The sequence below is a fragment of the Syngnathus acus genome, chromosome 9 (assembly GCF_901709675.1).
Source record: "Syngnathus acus chromosome 9, fSynAcu1.2, whole genome shotgun sequence".
Classification (NCBI taxonomy): domain Eukaryota; kingdom Metazoa; phylum Chordata; class Actinopteri; order Syngnathiformes; family Syngnathidae; genus Syngnathus; species Syngnathus acus.
Window position 1 is genome coordinate 7,202,048 of NC_051094.1, and position 15,958 is coordinate 7,218,005.

Consider the following 15,958-nt stretch of genomic DNA (forward strand, 5'->3'; position numbering starts at 1 on the left):
TGACTGGAACACTCAATGTTTCTCTGTGCAAATATTACAAAAATGGAGATATTTTGTTTTCCACAAGAGAATCAAAGGCAAGATTCTTTAGGCCGAAAAATAATCCTCACTATTTTGTCCTAAAAACAAAACTTTTGAAAACAATTTAGCATATTGTTCTGAAAAGGTGAATTTCATGTTTAACCTTCATGAAATTTGATTTTTTGGCCATTTTCTACTGTCGAATCAACAGTATGATTTTTTTTTTTTTGCGACAAAATGATGACAAACTGATGCCCTGGTATGGCCTCAAAATAGGAATCATCCAATCACATTTGATAAGCTTGAAACAGCTCAGTAGAATGCAGCTGCAATAAAACAAAGTCTGGAATTTCAATAGCGCTCTTATATCGGATTATGCAGGTGTACCTACTGTTAATTTATAATCCGGGTTGGATTAAATCCAATGTGCCACGGCTGCAGATCGCCACATACATCACATTACACAGGTGGGTGCTAAGAGCACAGTCGTGCGTATTGGCGCTGGGAGAAAACTAATGGCTGCTCAAGTGCTCCAAAAATGCTGATGGCGGCTTTTTTTAAGATGTGCAGTGCTGCCTGGCGCCCCCTGTTGGGGGGCCCGGGGGCCAAAGGGGAGGTGCTCTGTGTGTTTTTAAAGCCTTAGTTTCTCTTTCGAGGATGCAGTTTTTTTTTTGTTCTGCTTTTCTTTATGACGAGCGCTACTGTAGAAGGCCTTTAGCCACATACTGGTGCATCTCAACACACTGGAAACATTCATTTGAGGAGTTCAATTCAAAAACTTGCTCTTACATTGAGTGCTGGCGGACAGACATGGCAAAATAATTTGAAACAATAACAATAATGTTAAGCTTTTGCAAGTTCTTTTTTGTTCCCTTTTGCAGTCATTTAAACAATAAAACAATTACCGAACATCATTTCTGACTTCAGAACTAATGACTCCTCAATTTGTTGTGTATATATAATGAGACGATTAAACATTTGGTTTCACCATCATAAAGGCCCTCCAAGGGAATCTGTAATTGTGCCCCATGACAAAAAACAAGTTTGACAACCCTGATCTATATCGAGATTTCACTCCGTGCTGTGAATCGAGAATTGCCTTATTGAATTCAAATCCTGAATTACAACAGAGATCCTGATGTATTGAGATGCACCTGTACAACGCAACAGAGAAAGATAAAGATGTTTGAAAACAAAATGTTGTTCTCCTTTCATACACACGCAGACCCACAACATTCACGTGACAAATTTCCTCTCGTGAAAAAAAAACCAAACACTTCTGTACAAGTAGTAGTAATATTATTATCAATAATAATAATAATAATAATAATAGCGATAATGTTTGTAACGAGAACAACAGCAAGAACAATAATACCGCGTGTGGCTCTGTGGAGTTTGTTTTTTTCCTTTTCCGCTTCATCGCTTCGTTTCGACGTCCGTTCTCTCTCTTTTTTTCCCGGAAGTTCCAAAAAAAAAAAAAAAAAAAGGCAGACTCGAGTCGGTAAAAAAAGTAGCGGCGCTCAGCCGAAGCGCTCCCTCACCAGCATCATGAGTTTCTTTTTGCCCTTGTAGATCTGTTTCAGGTTGTCTATGAACTGCGTGAATTGGATGTGTCCGTCGTGCGCCATCATGAAGGTCTCGCGCGCCTTCCCAAGGAACTCGATGAACTCGCTGTAGTGGCGCGGGCTGATGTGCGTGAGGCGCGAGTGCGTGGTGTTGATGTAGGCCCCGATGGTGGCGTCCAGCAGCTGCCTAAGCGGCGCCTTGTCCAGCGACATGAGCTTGCCCGAGTTCCGCCGGCTGTGCAGCGCCGACACCATGCCCGGCGTGGTCAGCGTGCAGCGGCGCAAGATGTCCGAGAGCACGGTGGCGCACTTGACGCTCTTCACCACCAGGGGGATGACGGCGGCCAACTCGTTCTTGCCCAGCGAGTGGCTGAGCGCGCAAGCCCACAGCACGTCGTTGATGGCCGGGTGCGTGTCCTGGTTGTAGCTGAGGTTGAGGTGCGCCATGGCCAGCGTGGCCAGCTTGTACGCGCGCATGGGGTAGCCGCGGTGCTCCATGTAGCGCGCGATAGTGAACAGCTGCGTGTAGCTCATCCCCGTGGCGGCGGCGTCCAGTACAATCTGGTAGGCTGTCTCGAAGGCAATGTGGTCCTTTTCGCAGAGCGTCAGAGCCGACAGGGCGCAGTTCTGCGGGTCCTTCATGGCGCACTGCAGGGCCAGCGTGCGCGCCGACGACGCCAGGTTCTCCTGCTGGTGGCAGTCCAGGTGCAAGCGCACGATGGTGCTGTTGGACATGACCGTGGTTGCCACGATGCTGGTGGCCTCGGTGGGAGTGAACAGGGTGAACCAGCTCTGCATGATGCTGTCCAGCGCGTACACGCCTGACACAAGCACGCACACGCACAAACACACACAGGTTGGTCAATTTTGGGAACAAAAATTACAGGCCGTGCTCCTGGCCCACTACAGCAGTGGTTCACAACCGGTGACAGGAACGTCCCCGATCTTACCTATTTGGTCCAAAAATGATTTACGACAAATAATGGGACATTGTTTCACTTCGTTTTTGCTAACGTTGACAGGCAGAACAATTGAATGCTGTTCCACTTGATGTCAATAAACCTACTTTGCGATTGTGCAATCAGTCCACAATGCTAAAATCTTCCTGTATTGGACTTAAAACATATGATGCACATCATCGACTGGTCGACTTTGAATTGAGGAGAAAGAAATTGAGAAAAAACAAAAAATGAAGGTCAGCTTGGCCTTCATTTTTTGTACAAAATGCCCCTAAATTGAGTACAACTTAAATGAAGGCAAGCTCCCTTACCAACTTCAGTGGCACATGTGACTAACCAGCGCACCATTTCCCGCCGCCTCCAGTTTAACGTGGACAGCGTTATTCTCATCACCTGATCAGGACAAAAACAATCGGTAAGGCAACAAGACTTCAATAGAAGCGTTTCATTTTTGGTCCTCTAGTGTTTGATGAAGTGGACGGAGCCACACTCGGTTCTGCACCCCAGTTACCTGCAGTCCCAGCTCCAGGGCAACTTTTAGCAGCGTGATGTCGGGCAGACTGTCCATCAGTGTGGCGATCTTGAACGCGTCTTGCGCCAGTTTGAAGATGTGAGACGACGAGTGGATGTTTTTCTGGATGGACTCCAGAACTGTCTCCAGCCTGCGACTGTCACCTGAAATATCAAAAATAATGAATCAAATGATTTTCTGCTTGTAACTGTCATGTTTGGTTTCCTGCATATCTAAAAATATGGTTGAAAAGTAACATTGTTTGGCAATAATGGACTTTGCATCTTCCTATTTGATACTTTTTGCTAAAACTAGTACAGCTTTGGTCGCGTGTGTTGGAGTGCGCACCTTTGGCCGCGGTGAGCATGGTGGAGGCCAGCTCGCACTGCTGAGACTCGATGTGGCTGAGGGTGAACCAGCGCGGGTAGCGGTTGGGCACCACCGACACAATATGATGAGGCCGCGACAGGTCGCCGGACGATGCCGTTGACTCCAACACGGGCAACCTGAATGGGGGGGAGGATCCCAAAATATCAATAACATGTTCACCTCGGGGTGTACTTACTTTTTTGCCAGCTTTTTTTGACATGAATGCTTGAGACAGCAGGAACTGGAACTCAGAAGGACATGGTCAGAGCCAGCAGGAACCACAAAGCGCGAAGACTCCCAAGAGAAGCAAGACAAGTTTATATTATGACTCGAGCGCTCTGTATTGAAAATAAAGCACATCTGCTGGATGCAGCCTGGCCAGTGTCTGGATCAGAAGATGAGACGCATGAAGTCTTTGAAAGGGACAGTTAGCCAGTGCGCATCACTGACTTTTTTCCCCTCCACTCTAATTGCTTCTTATCAACTCGGAGCCCAGCAACACCTGCTACGGACAGAGGAGCCTCACCCTCTCATCATCCTCATCATCGTCACGGCAACACGGAGCAGGCCGAGCGTTCCGCGGTGCCTCATCTCCTATTCCGCTTCAGTCTTGAGCCACGGTTCCCTTTTCAAAAGGTCTCCTCCGCTTCACAAGGCAGCAACCTGGCCTCCTCTCCACCAATCACAAAGCTAATTGAGTCCGCGGGGAAATTAAGGGATTCACCTTCCAGCCGCACAGGGCCTGGACACACATCAAACAAATACCGGCACACACACTCGCATGCTCACACTCTCATACACAGACCTGCCCTTTTGGAAGACATCAAAGCAGACTGGTGAAAAGCAAGGCGATGCTAAATGCCAACTTTCAATTCCACCGCGCGTGATGATGTCCGATATGAAGGCCTGCTCAAAAACACTCCACTTTCTGCACCGCGATTACCTTCAAGTGAGAAGTCCATAACAACCCTGTTGCTTAGAGATGCTACTGTGACCTTGATACCTAATGAAGTGCAATGTGATCAACTCATTTAAAGTTAAATACAACTGAATTGTACGTAAAGGTAATGATTCTTTTGTGTACCACTAGAGGGGGCCCAAGTACACACTTTCACGGTTTTAGACACCGGTGGCCGGGCTGCGACGGAGCTTGAAAGTGGCTGTGGAGCTTCACCCAACCTCTTGGGTGGAATACCCGGCAGGGTGGTGGTGATTATGTAACGCAGCCCCGCTGTTATGCAACATATGGCCGCTTTAAGCAATGCTTAGCGTTGGTACTGCTTTCATTTTAGCAAGCTTCTGCTTTCTGTTCTTCTCATTCTCATTGGTTTGAATACGAACTCAATTTGAAGAAATAGGATTTGGATAGTGGTGAAAAGTCTTTGTGCTATTTGGAACATTTGTATATTTTTCAGTGTTATGTTTTAAAATTTCATATACATTTGTGGTTGATTTTTCATTATGTTGTATGGGTGAGATAAATAGACTCCACTTTTTGCATGACCACAAAACATCCACACTGCAGCAGGAGGTGATAAAAACCCTGTCGTGATACATTCAGCAGTGTGAACATTTGCACTTGCTGGAAAAATGTGAGGTTTTCTTCTTTTTTTTTGATGGTCAAGTAACAGCCGGGCTCCTTCCTCTCACGCTATCCAAAAAAACAGTCACTAAAAGCCTCTGCCACATTGGGGGCCTTTCTGGAAGATTCCCGGGGTGCGGTAAAGCAAAGAAAAAAAAAAAAAGGGCCCCGGGTAAAAATGATGGAGGCCTCATCAACATTCCACGCTTTGTTTGGTTTGCACCAGAGAGAGCCAGAGGGCCTCCAACTGGATGGGAGCTCGACGTGTTAGGGGTGGAAATCCATACTGGGCTTTTGTTGTGCCGTATCCAATCCCCAAAACGACGGTTGCGCAAGCATTTACTCAAGCACAAGTACAGTGGGACCCCAAGTGTGGGATGCAAAATGGTGAATGTAGGCTGCATCGAAAACATCTCCATGTGTTGTGCAACTGTCGACTTTCTGTAATGCTTCTCTTCATTTGGGTCATGGGTGAGCCGACTATGAGCGGGATGCGGGTTACACCTTCTCTTTTGCCAGCAACCCTAACCCAATCGCAGGGCAAAGATAAAACATTCAATTTACCGAAATAGGTTTAGTCTTTACCATTTCATTGGACTTCCCTGACTTTAATTACTACATTCCTAATGGCCAGGACTTTGGTGCCATCTTGTGGCATCTTATAGTATATTAGATCGAGCATAAAAACATCAACCACAGAAAAAAATGTGAATAGGTGAATTGATGAAGAGTGAAACTTGAAAGGCCAATGTTGGTTTCGAAAGAAAATTGTACCACTGGAATCCAAAACCGACCCTAACCTTAAGAAAAGTAACAAAGATGTAGAAAAAAGCTAGAGGCAAAAAGAAAGCCTATCCTGGTTTCACTCCAATCCTAAAGCCCCCAGATGAGATATCTGGTCAGCATCACCATGACGACCAAGCCTCCCCTGTGTTACAGTCCTTTCCTCATCTCGACTGTAAACACCCTTCGGCCCTCGTCACTCTTGGAGCGCTCATCCATCAGCTAAGCTGCACATCCGCTGACAAGAGCCACGTCCATACAGAAACCACGTTTGGGCGCCTCTGGGACTGTCATCTCTTGTCATTTGTCAGAGCGTTACAGAGAGTTCACTTTATTAAGGACTCCACATGCAGGGAACTATTTTAAACATTATACTTGATGTAGAATGTTTTTGATGCGTCTGCCACAATTTAAAGCCAATGTCATTGCTTTAACATTGTCGCAACGAGAGCATAAACAGTGCTGCGTCGGCAAAGATTATGCGGCGGATCAAAGGTTGTGGATTATAGCGGGGATCTAGCTTCATTAGCATTGCAAGACTCGTATCGCCTATGGAAATCGCAATATGATAATACCGGCCGCTTCGGATTCAGCTACTCTGCTTCGGAAGAGCGCCGATAAGGAAAATGTGCAAGAGCGACAAGAATGCGCTTCTTCTTCATCTTTTCCTGCGCTCTTTTTTTTATTTTAACCTCACGAGCTCCGCCCACGCTAAGGGGTGGAGAATGTTTTAGTAAGAAATGTACATAGGATGACTATGTTTAAAATGGATTATTAAAAGTAACATAACAGAAGCAGCACATGTGCAAATGTTTATTTGCGCCTTAATATTTACTCAAATTTTTCATTAAAATTAACAACATGTTCCTTTCTTACTAATTGGGACCACTTTACAGGAAGAAAAATTGTTCGCAAGTTGAGGCCTTGGGTACTATAACTGCTTTTTATTGTGCGACAAAAAAAAAAAGGAGATTTTTTTTTATTACTATACAAAACCACCATATTTTTAATCCTAAAATTGGAGGGCTGAAAAAAATTACAAAATTATAGCAAATGTCTGTTTCCATCTCGTTATAGTGCATTTGCACTTTGTATGAAATTACTAAATTGTCATGGGAAAAAAAAACTTCTCTTTACACACATGATTAAACCAATAGCTGCACAGAAGCAGCCTTGAGAAGTCAAACACAAAAAGCATGTCATGTGAAAAGGTCTGTCACTTTCTCTCTCTCGCTCGCTCGCTCTCGGTATGTATCAATGATAATGTTATAATGGGGCCATTAAAATAGCCCCGGCTCCTTTACCTCCTCCCCTATATTTAACTGTCCGCCATCCCGTGGGAGCGCTGAGCTATACGCTCTCATATTACACTACGCTACATTACACACATTCATTATGTGCTGAGTAGACACCACCGGGCTCCCACGAGCACCCATAAGTGGCCCGTATTATTCTATATCGGCCCGTTTCGCACCACAGCGGGGAGTACGGAGGCGTAACAAGTAAGGGAGGCTGAGTCGGGGAAAAGTTTGGGGAGTGAGAGGCAGTGCACTCCATTCGACAAATCGTGCACGTTGCAGACAGACGACCAACTGTATTTTCCCACACTTTCCAGTTCCTGCTGGCCCTTTTGCATGCAAAGCAATGTGTGTTTGTGGTGTGTGTGTGTGCCCCCCTTCTCCTCATTACAGCCACACTAATTACACTCTCATTAATGTAATTAATATCCACTGATCCAGTTCCCGTGAGTCACAACATCAAAACACAGCAGCGCAGTCTGATTAACACACATTGTCCACACACGGCTGCGCGCACGCAAACACACACATACACACACACACACGGGAGATCCAAAATAGAGAGATCACACACACACATGGGCACGAGCAGGACGGAGGCCAACACAAACACACGCATGTTAAACATGTGCACACACTGCGGTCTTGGTGACAAGATATCAAACACTACTGTCCGATCAGTGTCCTGAATTATTAATCCAGTTCAAATGATTAACCCGAGCGCTTCAAGATTGATTAAACAAACACAATGGCCAATCTTTGAAAGCAAGTGCTATGTTGCAAAGCTTTTTTTGTTGCTCATTTGAAACATTTTTAATGGTGAAGTCAAGTCTAAAATTACAGTACTGTTCTATGCAGCGCCACTATTCTAAATGCAGTATTCTGGTCAATATTGCGTCTGATGAATTAAGGAGCAAAATCTGTATCGGGGTGTCCATTTTCCCTTGCAGTCAACTGAAAATGACATCACAGCTTGGCCAATGTCACGGCTTACCTGTTTTCCGGGTTTAGTCACATGATATTCACATTTCGCAAGATGAGCCCTTGGGCACTGTGATGTCACTTTTAGTTCCCAGCAAATGGCAATACAAGCGGACACGTACTGGTCTCGAAATGTGTTTGTTGTTCTTACTGTAAAGTTTATGCGTGTGCGTGTGCGGCACGGTGAGCTTGTATAGTGGATAACGACGCGGCTGAGTCACCAGAGAGCAGTGCTCCACTGCTCAACAGCCCCTGATTTGTTTGGTGATGACTCAGCACAGATTAAGTGCTTAACATTCAGTCTTGCGTGCATTAAATGGGGTGCGAGTCCCCAAAGTCCAGATCTCAGCCAAAACACCCTCCCCTTCCCCTACAAACAGAGTGGCTGTCAGTAGGTGACAATGGTTTTGTGTCTGCTCAGGAGACAACCAAGGTAGCTATAAAAATAAAAAAGTGTGCGTGTGCGTGTGTGTGTGTGTATGTGTGTGTGTGTGTGGTGCATCACCTACCGCATGGCTCTCAGTGCAATTTTGTACGCCAGTTCAGCGTCATGAGGTAGGAGGGAGGTGAAGAGATAGCGGGCAAAGGTGTGCATGGGGACGCTCTCTCGATGGACGATCTCCCCGAGGCCGGAGTACGGACCGGCTGTGTGGAACAAAACACACAAGCTCGTTGGACTGTTGTTTTCACCATTGTTTTAACCTGGATTCCATGCACACAACTCTCCTCTTTTTACTAAGAATTCAAATTTGGAGGTGGTCTACTTCTTTCTCATTATTTAGATTTTCCTTTCCGCAAAGGAATTTCTTCAGGTTTGCGATTGGCTAAAATGCCCTAAAGCTCCACTTGTGGTTTGGCATGTGGTGCGTTTTCACGTGGGCTGCGATATTTTTAACCCTGTAGTGAGAAAATAATGTGTTTAAAAATAGTACAAATACACATAGTCATAGAGTGGTCTATCCGTTGTGTTTAAACAAACAATGATGTCAAAAACCATATGCTCGGGCTTGGACTTGCGCTCTCTCTCGTGTCCCACCCGACGCCGTCGTTATTTTAAACCCCCTCGACCGCAGACCACATCACAGGGTGGCGAGGTTGTGGTCTCTAAGGGCCGAACGGGGCGTGGGAGGGGGCTGGCGCTCTCGATTAGAAACAGAGCCAGAGGTGGGTGGTCGCACCAGGCCCTGGTTTAGATGCTGATGGGGGTTTGGGTGGGGAACAGAGTCAAATTTTGACTCCTCCCTGTCGTGGCGTTCTGTAAATTAAATGAACACAGGGGCGTGTGTGTGTATCCGTGTGTGTGTGTGTGTGTGTGTGTGTGCTGACACAATGCGCCGGGTGTTGCAAGGCTAAAAGGTTGACTTTGGTCAGCTCAGTCTCTATTTGACGCCACAAAATGAAAGGATGAAAAATGAAGCGGTATCTTGACTTGAGGTGATGCTTTGGTTTTCTTTGTTGCCAGTCAAAATTCAAGTTAGCTCCTCAAGTGAAGTGGTAATAAAAGTGACAGTTGCCCAGGTAATTTCAGTAATTTAATGAATGGGGGAAAACTCAAACAAATATAAAATGAGAACAGTCATAAGGAAAGGCTGACTCATGAGGTCAAGCCCCTCCCTTCCAGATAATTACCCTTTATAAAACCTATCTGCAATCTTTAAAAAAGTTTCTATGTTGATTCAAATTGGCAAATCAAGGTACCACAGTGGTGAGTCACAATGTGAATGCTGTTATGAGTGTGGATGTGTTTCAGTGAGTGGTAGTGTCTCACACGCACGCACGCACAAATTGGTCCAAGTCCAGCATTCCTTCCTACCTTCGAGCAGAAAGACAGCCTCCTTGCGGAAGATCTTGACCAGGGAATCGTCCAGATCCACTTCCTGAAGCTTGGCCAGCAGCTGCTCCTCGTTGCGGCACACCTTCTCCTGAGCGTAAAGGCCGTCGGGCATGACGCGCTGCTGGCCCAGACCCATCAAGGCCGTCTCCACCGCCAGCGCCACGTATGACTCGCCGTCGCCCAGCAGTCTCTGCACGGGCATCCGCTGGAGGTCTGCCCGAGTCACCACGCTGGAGCAGTCTGTTGAGAGGCATGACCATGAGATGATTATTAGATTTGGGTCCTCTCAATTAGCGATCACAAATTTGCTGTTAAAAATATTTGAATGAAAAACTAAATGTTCCATTCTTGTTGTTCAGTTTAAAAAAGTACAGTCACTAGTAACTAAACGGCCAAGAAAATACAAAAACAACTTATGTAAGACTTGATTTAGGTCTCTCAACCCAACATTTGGGAAATTGCGCACGAAGCAATTCATTGGCACCGAATGAGCATTCATTCAGTTTCATCAATTTGAATTTACACATCATTCGCGGTAGCTACCTGAGAGGTCCAAGCAGGTATTAGATCCCTCCTCTCCTATCCGTCCCGACTCTGTTAGAGTGCTGAAGAGGGTGCCGATGGGATCCAAAGGGTGTCCCACCCAGCCCTCCATGTTTGTAATGGAAGTGTGGCCTTTATGGAGCAACTCTGAGACAAGTAATACATTTATCAGCATAGGACTCCGAAAGATAATGTGGAGTGAGAATGGAGCCTGACCTTTTTTGTGCCGGCGGAAGTGCTCGAGTTGCCGCTGCTGTTGTCGCCGTAACGTGTTGACTACGGCGATGGCCAGACGGAGTGCTTCTCGTGGGTAACCGTGGGAACGCAGGGCATCCACCCTGGCGCAGGCTGTCGGGACGTGTTCTAAGATGAAAAAGAGAGAGATGGAATTGAAGAGTTTGATGGACATGTCTCCCGTGTTTCTTTTCTCTCCACTCACCGTGCCACAAGGGCCAGCCGCGCGTGTCAAACAGGGAGCCCTCCTGGTTGTCGTGGTAACAGTAGTTGGCGTAGAGGTCACTGGCGATGATGTGCTGGAGGTGGCGGTCTTGCCAGTGCAGGTCGCAGGCCTCGATGGCTCGAGTGAATACGGTCCTGTGGGGCCGCATCTCTGCGAGGGGAAGTATCATAAGGAATTAGAGAATAGAATAAAAATCCAAAAATATATTTTAAAATGTTTCTTTTCAATACCAAAAAAATAAATACATTTCATTGTTTTCAGGTTTTAAACCTTTTGAAAATGAATGTAGCATATATTAGACTAAGCAAACAATATATAGACAAAACAAATTTCCAAGCCTAATTTCCAAATCGAGAGTCAGTTTTTAACAGGGTATGAATGTTTTTCAACAAAGTACTCGACTATCAATAAACAATTGAGAAACAAAATAACAGTACCGCTAATTATCCAAAGGATTACATGCTTTGCATGCTCACTGTACATATCAAAACCAATTAAAAAAAAACTGCCAGGCAGCTAATTAATTTCTATCTTGAACGCCATAAAATGAAATTGACATGTAAAATAAAAAAAAAATAAAAACGTGCAACACCGACCTTGGTTGCTGTGAGCACCCTGAGGGAGCGAGTGGGTGAGGTTGGGCAGTTCGTTGCCGTGGTTTCCGTCTTCCCAGGGGCACACGTCCACGCTGTTCCACCTGCGCAGCTGCCGCAACCATGATGACTTTTGCTCCGCCTTGCAGTGTGGGTTCAGCACGATGCACATCCACAGGGCGCCTGGTGGACACCAAAACACGGAATGTGCTTTTTGTGCTCAAGGGCCATTTTTGGTCATTACTCTGGACGGCCCAAAGAGCTCACGAGAGCAGCCCCGGGCCACGTCCCAAATTAAGAGGGTGTGTACACTTATGCAACCACATTATCTCATTTTTTTATTTTTACTTTCCCTCTATAAAACATTATACAGGTTATAGGTCACATTATTGGTAGAAAAAGTTTTAAATTGATTCAGCCTGGTCTCATTTTATTTGTCTTAAAAAATGTGGCATTTGAACAAGGGATGTGTAGACTTTTTATATCCATGGCACATCTTGAGGGTGTCTTTCAAAGAAGCACAGCACTCTGAGCGGTCTCACTATTTTCCTCCTGGAGCACATTTTCTACCCCACAAAAAAGTATGTGAAAGAAATTAACTAGTCCCAAGGCAACGTAGACTGCGCACACATCATTTTGGAGCAAATTGGAACAAACAGAATATGAAAAGTGTTTCAGTCTCATGAGATGTGACTGCATCTGGGGAATTTTACTCTGTAGACTTGTGTTGAAAGCCCCATTGTGTGTGTGGAAAGAAGTTGAGGAGAAAGGGCGAAGACAAGGACGGGTTGTGAAGAGGTAAAAGAAAAAAAATGGGGCTGTATATAAAGAAATGCAAGGGAAAAAACTAGGAAACGGAAAAGAAGGAGCTGCGGACGATGACGCTTGGCTTTGAGTCTGGAGGAAGACGAGGAGCCGCAGCCTCAAAAGGAGGCAAAGACAAAAGAGCGAGGATGAAGGAAAGAGGGAGAGAAAAGAGTCGAGCAGGGCGGCGTTGAGCGCGCATCACGGGGAGCGATAAGGACTCGAAAAGAAGGGTTTGAAGTGTCGACTTCAAAAAGACGAGAGCCGACGTACACGTCCAATTCCGGGAATACGTGGCGCTGAAACGGATGAGATCATTGGGCTGTCCATACAAAAAGTGCACAACGAGAGCAAAGAGACATGGTTGTCAACAATGTGAAAGACGGCAAAGGCGAGGGAGACAACAAAGGCTGGAGACAACATGGCGGATGTCCTGTCATCAAATAGTGCTCAGCTGAAGAATGTGTGCAGGGATTTTTATTTTTTTTTTTCTGCAGGGCAGGTTGGTTGAGGAGTGCGTTGCCTTGTGGTGGCCATGTTTGCAAAGTGTTCAACTGCAGTCCGGCCATGTTTGTGGAGTGTGTTGCCGTGTGGTGGCCATGTTTGCAAAGTGTTCAACTGCAGTCCGGCCATGTTTGTGGAGTGTGTTGCAGCCATGAACGCCTGCCGTGTTAATCAAGAGCAGTGCAGCCATGTTAGAAGATCACGTGGCAAAATGTCATGTTGGGTGAGTGTGTTGCAGCATATCAGCCATGTTTGGGGAGCGTGTTACTGCATCTTGTTTGAGGAGTGTTATTGGGCCGATATTCACACTGGACTTTCTGTGTGGGTGCGCCTGTGTGTGTGTCTCTCACGCTGTCTGTGTGAGCTGTCAACAATAAAGAATAAACACACAAACACTTCTGTGTCTGATTGACACTGTCATAGTAAAGTCTGGGTCCGATCACCCACCTTGTTGAATCTGCGCGTCTGTGTTGTGTACTGTGTGTGTGTGTTTGCGCATGTATGTGCGTGCCGTACCCAGTTCGTCCCAGAGCTGTCTGTACTTGTCTGTCATGGTGGTGCCTTGCTGTCTCCACAGCGCCAGCCGGGGGTCGGCCATGAACTGCTCTGTGATCAGTGTTAACATCCTCGCTCCGTTGGAGTCACGCATCTTCAGCATCTCTCGCACCTACAGGGGCCAATAGGGAGGGGCGTTAGTATGCAATAACAAACACAAACTTGTAAGCGGCTTAAAAAAGGTCACTTCATGGACACTCAATGAGAAGAAACACACACACTGCAAACAAAGGTCAGGTATAACAAATATAATCGTACTCTGGTTTCCATCAAGGCCAAAAAATCCAAACCGAGTGGGTCACAGACGTTCTTGGTCAGAATGTTAGCAGTTTAATAAAAACAAAGTGCTTTATTTTGCATGTGAATCAGAATGTTTCTTCTCAGTTGAAAGTTTTGAAAATCGGTTATTTTTATGCATCATCATTCACTTTCCTCCAATTTAACATGTGGCCAGTCATTCCTGTGAATCAAAAGGCAAAAGAGAGGCAACTATGAAGCTATGCTTTCATGAGATGGTTTGGATACATTTTTCTTTGACGCATTGGATTTTCCAATGCCTTTTGAAATGGTCGCCTTGGTTGCTAATTGTAGCATTTCATTTCCACGGTCACATCATGTAAAGAAATACAGACACGCTTCTTGGCGTTGAGTACTTTGGGCGTCCTTGCACTGATGCAGACTCGGTTTGAGCCTGGAGGACGTTCTGAAGGCGGGCATTCATCGGAGTGAGAAGACGGACCACACATTGAACTTAAACTGGTGACACAAACTGGTTGTTATGGACACTGGCTGACACACGATTCCACTTTTAAATTTCACATGTCAGCAAAAAAGAGAACCGGTGTCATTTATTTAGGCGTCATCTCTTTTCTATACGTGTATTAGGTTTCAAATTCTACTCTGTGTGCGTGTGTGTGTTTGTGTGTGTGTATAAATAAATACAATTAAAAGAGCATGGAGCCGAGCAGCCTGGACGTTAATGGTATTGCTCTGCTGACTATAAAATGCACACAACACATTAACGCTAACCTCACCTTTGCTTTTGTACTAATGTGCTAAATAGTGCTGACTTTTGATTGATGCTATCAGACGCATATTAAGCAAATACAATCATAAATGGTAGGAATCAGCTTTTGGAGACAATTATGAAAACATTTATAGCGCATCAAGAAGTAATGATAACATCGATATCGGGATATTTAAACGGCCAGAATATCATCGTTGTCATGCCACAATATTAAAAAGAGCACAAAAACTCCATGATGCCAATCAGTTTGTTTTTATAAACTCTACTTTTACTTGACATACATTGTTTTATGGTGGTAATATTACCAATACCACCTCCCTCCATCTGCAGGTGTGTAAATAAACACCCCAGACTACGATTTGAAGCCATACGGGGTACCTTTGTGAAGGCGGAATGTTTGATGGCGCGATTGGATTTTATTAGATTGCGGAGGTGTACCTAATGTCGTGGCCCATGAGTGTATATCCTACATACTGCGTATATCGTCCGCTGGCTCTCTCCAGCAATTAGCCGCAAGCTAAGAGGCAGCACAGCACTTCTAATGCATGTGCCAATGCGCGTTGGAGATTACTTGGAGAACAAAGGTCTCCTCTCAGGAGGGAGATGAGAAGCGTATAAGTGCACTAGAGAGGGAAAATATTAACCAGATTCAGAGTAGAGACTACATTTGTCTTGTTGCGGTGAAAAAGAAAACCCGAAGGCGGAATGGTGTGTCGGGGACGGAATGTTTCGTCGTGTTTGCAATGTGTATGTGGAAGGAAGGAAGAACGCCGGCGGCTTTTGACCTTGCTGAAGAGCAGGTTGAGCTGCTTGCCCGAGCCGTGGTACCCTCCCTGGGACAGGAAGAGCTTGACTTGCTCCTGAACCTGCTCCTCGTCCAGATGCCAGCAGTTCTCGTCATCCACGCTGGCCCCCGCTGTGGGGTCCGGTGCCCCTATATGAGAAATAAATGTTTGACTTTTTAAAAGCGTAATAAAGAGTCAGTGGAAAAATGTTTGGAAAAATAATTACTTTGAGCCTAATTTTTTTTAAATGAAAATTGTTTTACTAAAACTTCATTACAAGTAAGTCACAATACCAAAGTACAGTAGCAACAACGACTAACGTAGCATGTCTCGTGCACATTAGCAATGGCTTTGGTGAGTGAGCGGAGAACCATGCTTACTCCGAACGACCCCTTTAATGTATTCGCACGTGTCGATAAAAATGATAGCTACCGTTGTACACAAAATGGGATGGAAGCAAACAACAAAACAGAACAACAGACACTCCTTATTTTACTCTGCAATCATCCCCTTCTTGTTATCGCGCCGCTTCGAGAGGTAAATAAGGGCTCTATATAGCGTTGATTAGAGGGATCCAATCTTCCCTTTACTGTCTGTGTCCCGTTAATGAGTACGGCATTGATCCTACCGCAATTTGCCTTCATCCCTGAGTCGATACCCACACGCGCGCACACACAAGTAGGGAAAGGCCAAACGACAAACCAGGTACAAATGACTGCATGCATGGCCTACATCAAATGAGGAGTAGGAATTACAGAGTAGCTCTGTTCCATAGAAAGCATTG

The 15,958-nt window shown here is 45.5% G+C and overlaps 1 protein-coding gene across 1 annotated transcript in view; it reads right to left on the reverse strand.

The window, feature by feature from the left end:
* Positions 1-571: 571 nt before the first annotated feature.
* Positions 572-15,958, reverse strand: part of LOC119126726 (zinc finger SWIM domain-containing protein 6-like) — a 44,525-nt gene continuing 29,138 nt past the window's right edge. Inside the window, exons 3-14 of the mRNA XM_037258066.1 lie at positions 15,175-15,323; positions 13,324-13,474; positions 11,503-11,682; positions 10,886-11,056; positions 10,663-10,809; positions 10,447-10,593; positions 9,883-10,143; positions 8,579-8,714; positions 3,405-3,562; positions 3,057-3,220; positions 2,857-2,938; positions 572-2,407 (exon numbers count right to left, since the gene is read on the reverse strand). Of these exons, the coding sequence (XP_037113961.1) occupies positions 1,542-2,407; positions 2,857-2,938; positions 3,057-3,220; positions 3,405-3,562; positions 8,579-8,714; positions 9,883-10,143; positions 10,447-10,593; positions 10,663-10,809; positions 10,886-11,056; positions 11,503-11,682; positions 13,324-13,474; positions 15,175-15,323 (2,612 nt within the window). The 3' untranslated portion in view covers positions 572-1,541. The remainder of the gene's footprint in view (positions 2,408-2,856; positions 2,939-3,056; positions 3,221-3,404; positions 3,563-8,578; positions 8,715-9,882; positions 10,144-10,446; positions 10,594-10,662; positions 10,810-10,885; positions 11,057-11,502; positions 11,683-13,323; positions 13,475-15,174; positions 15,324-15,958) is intronic.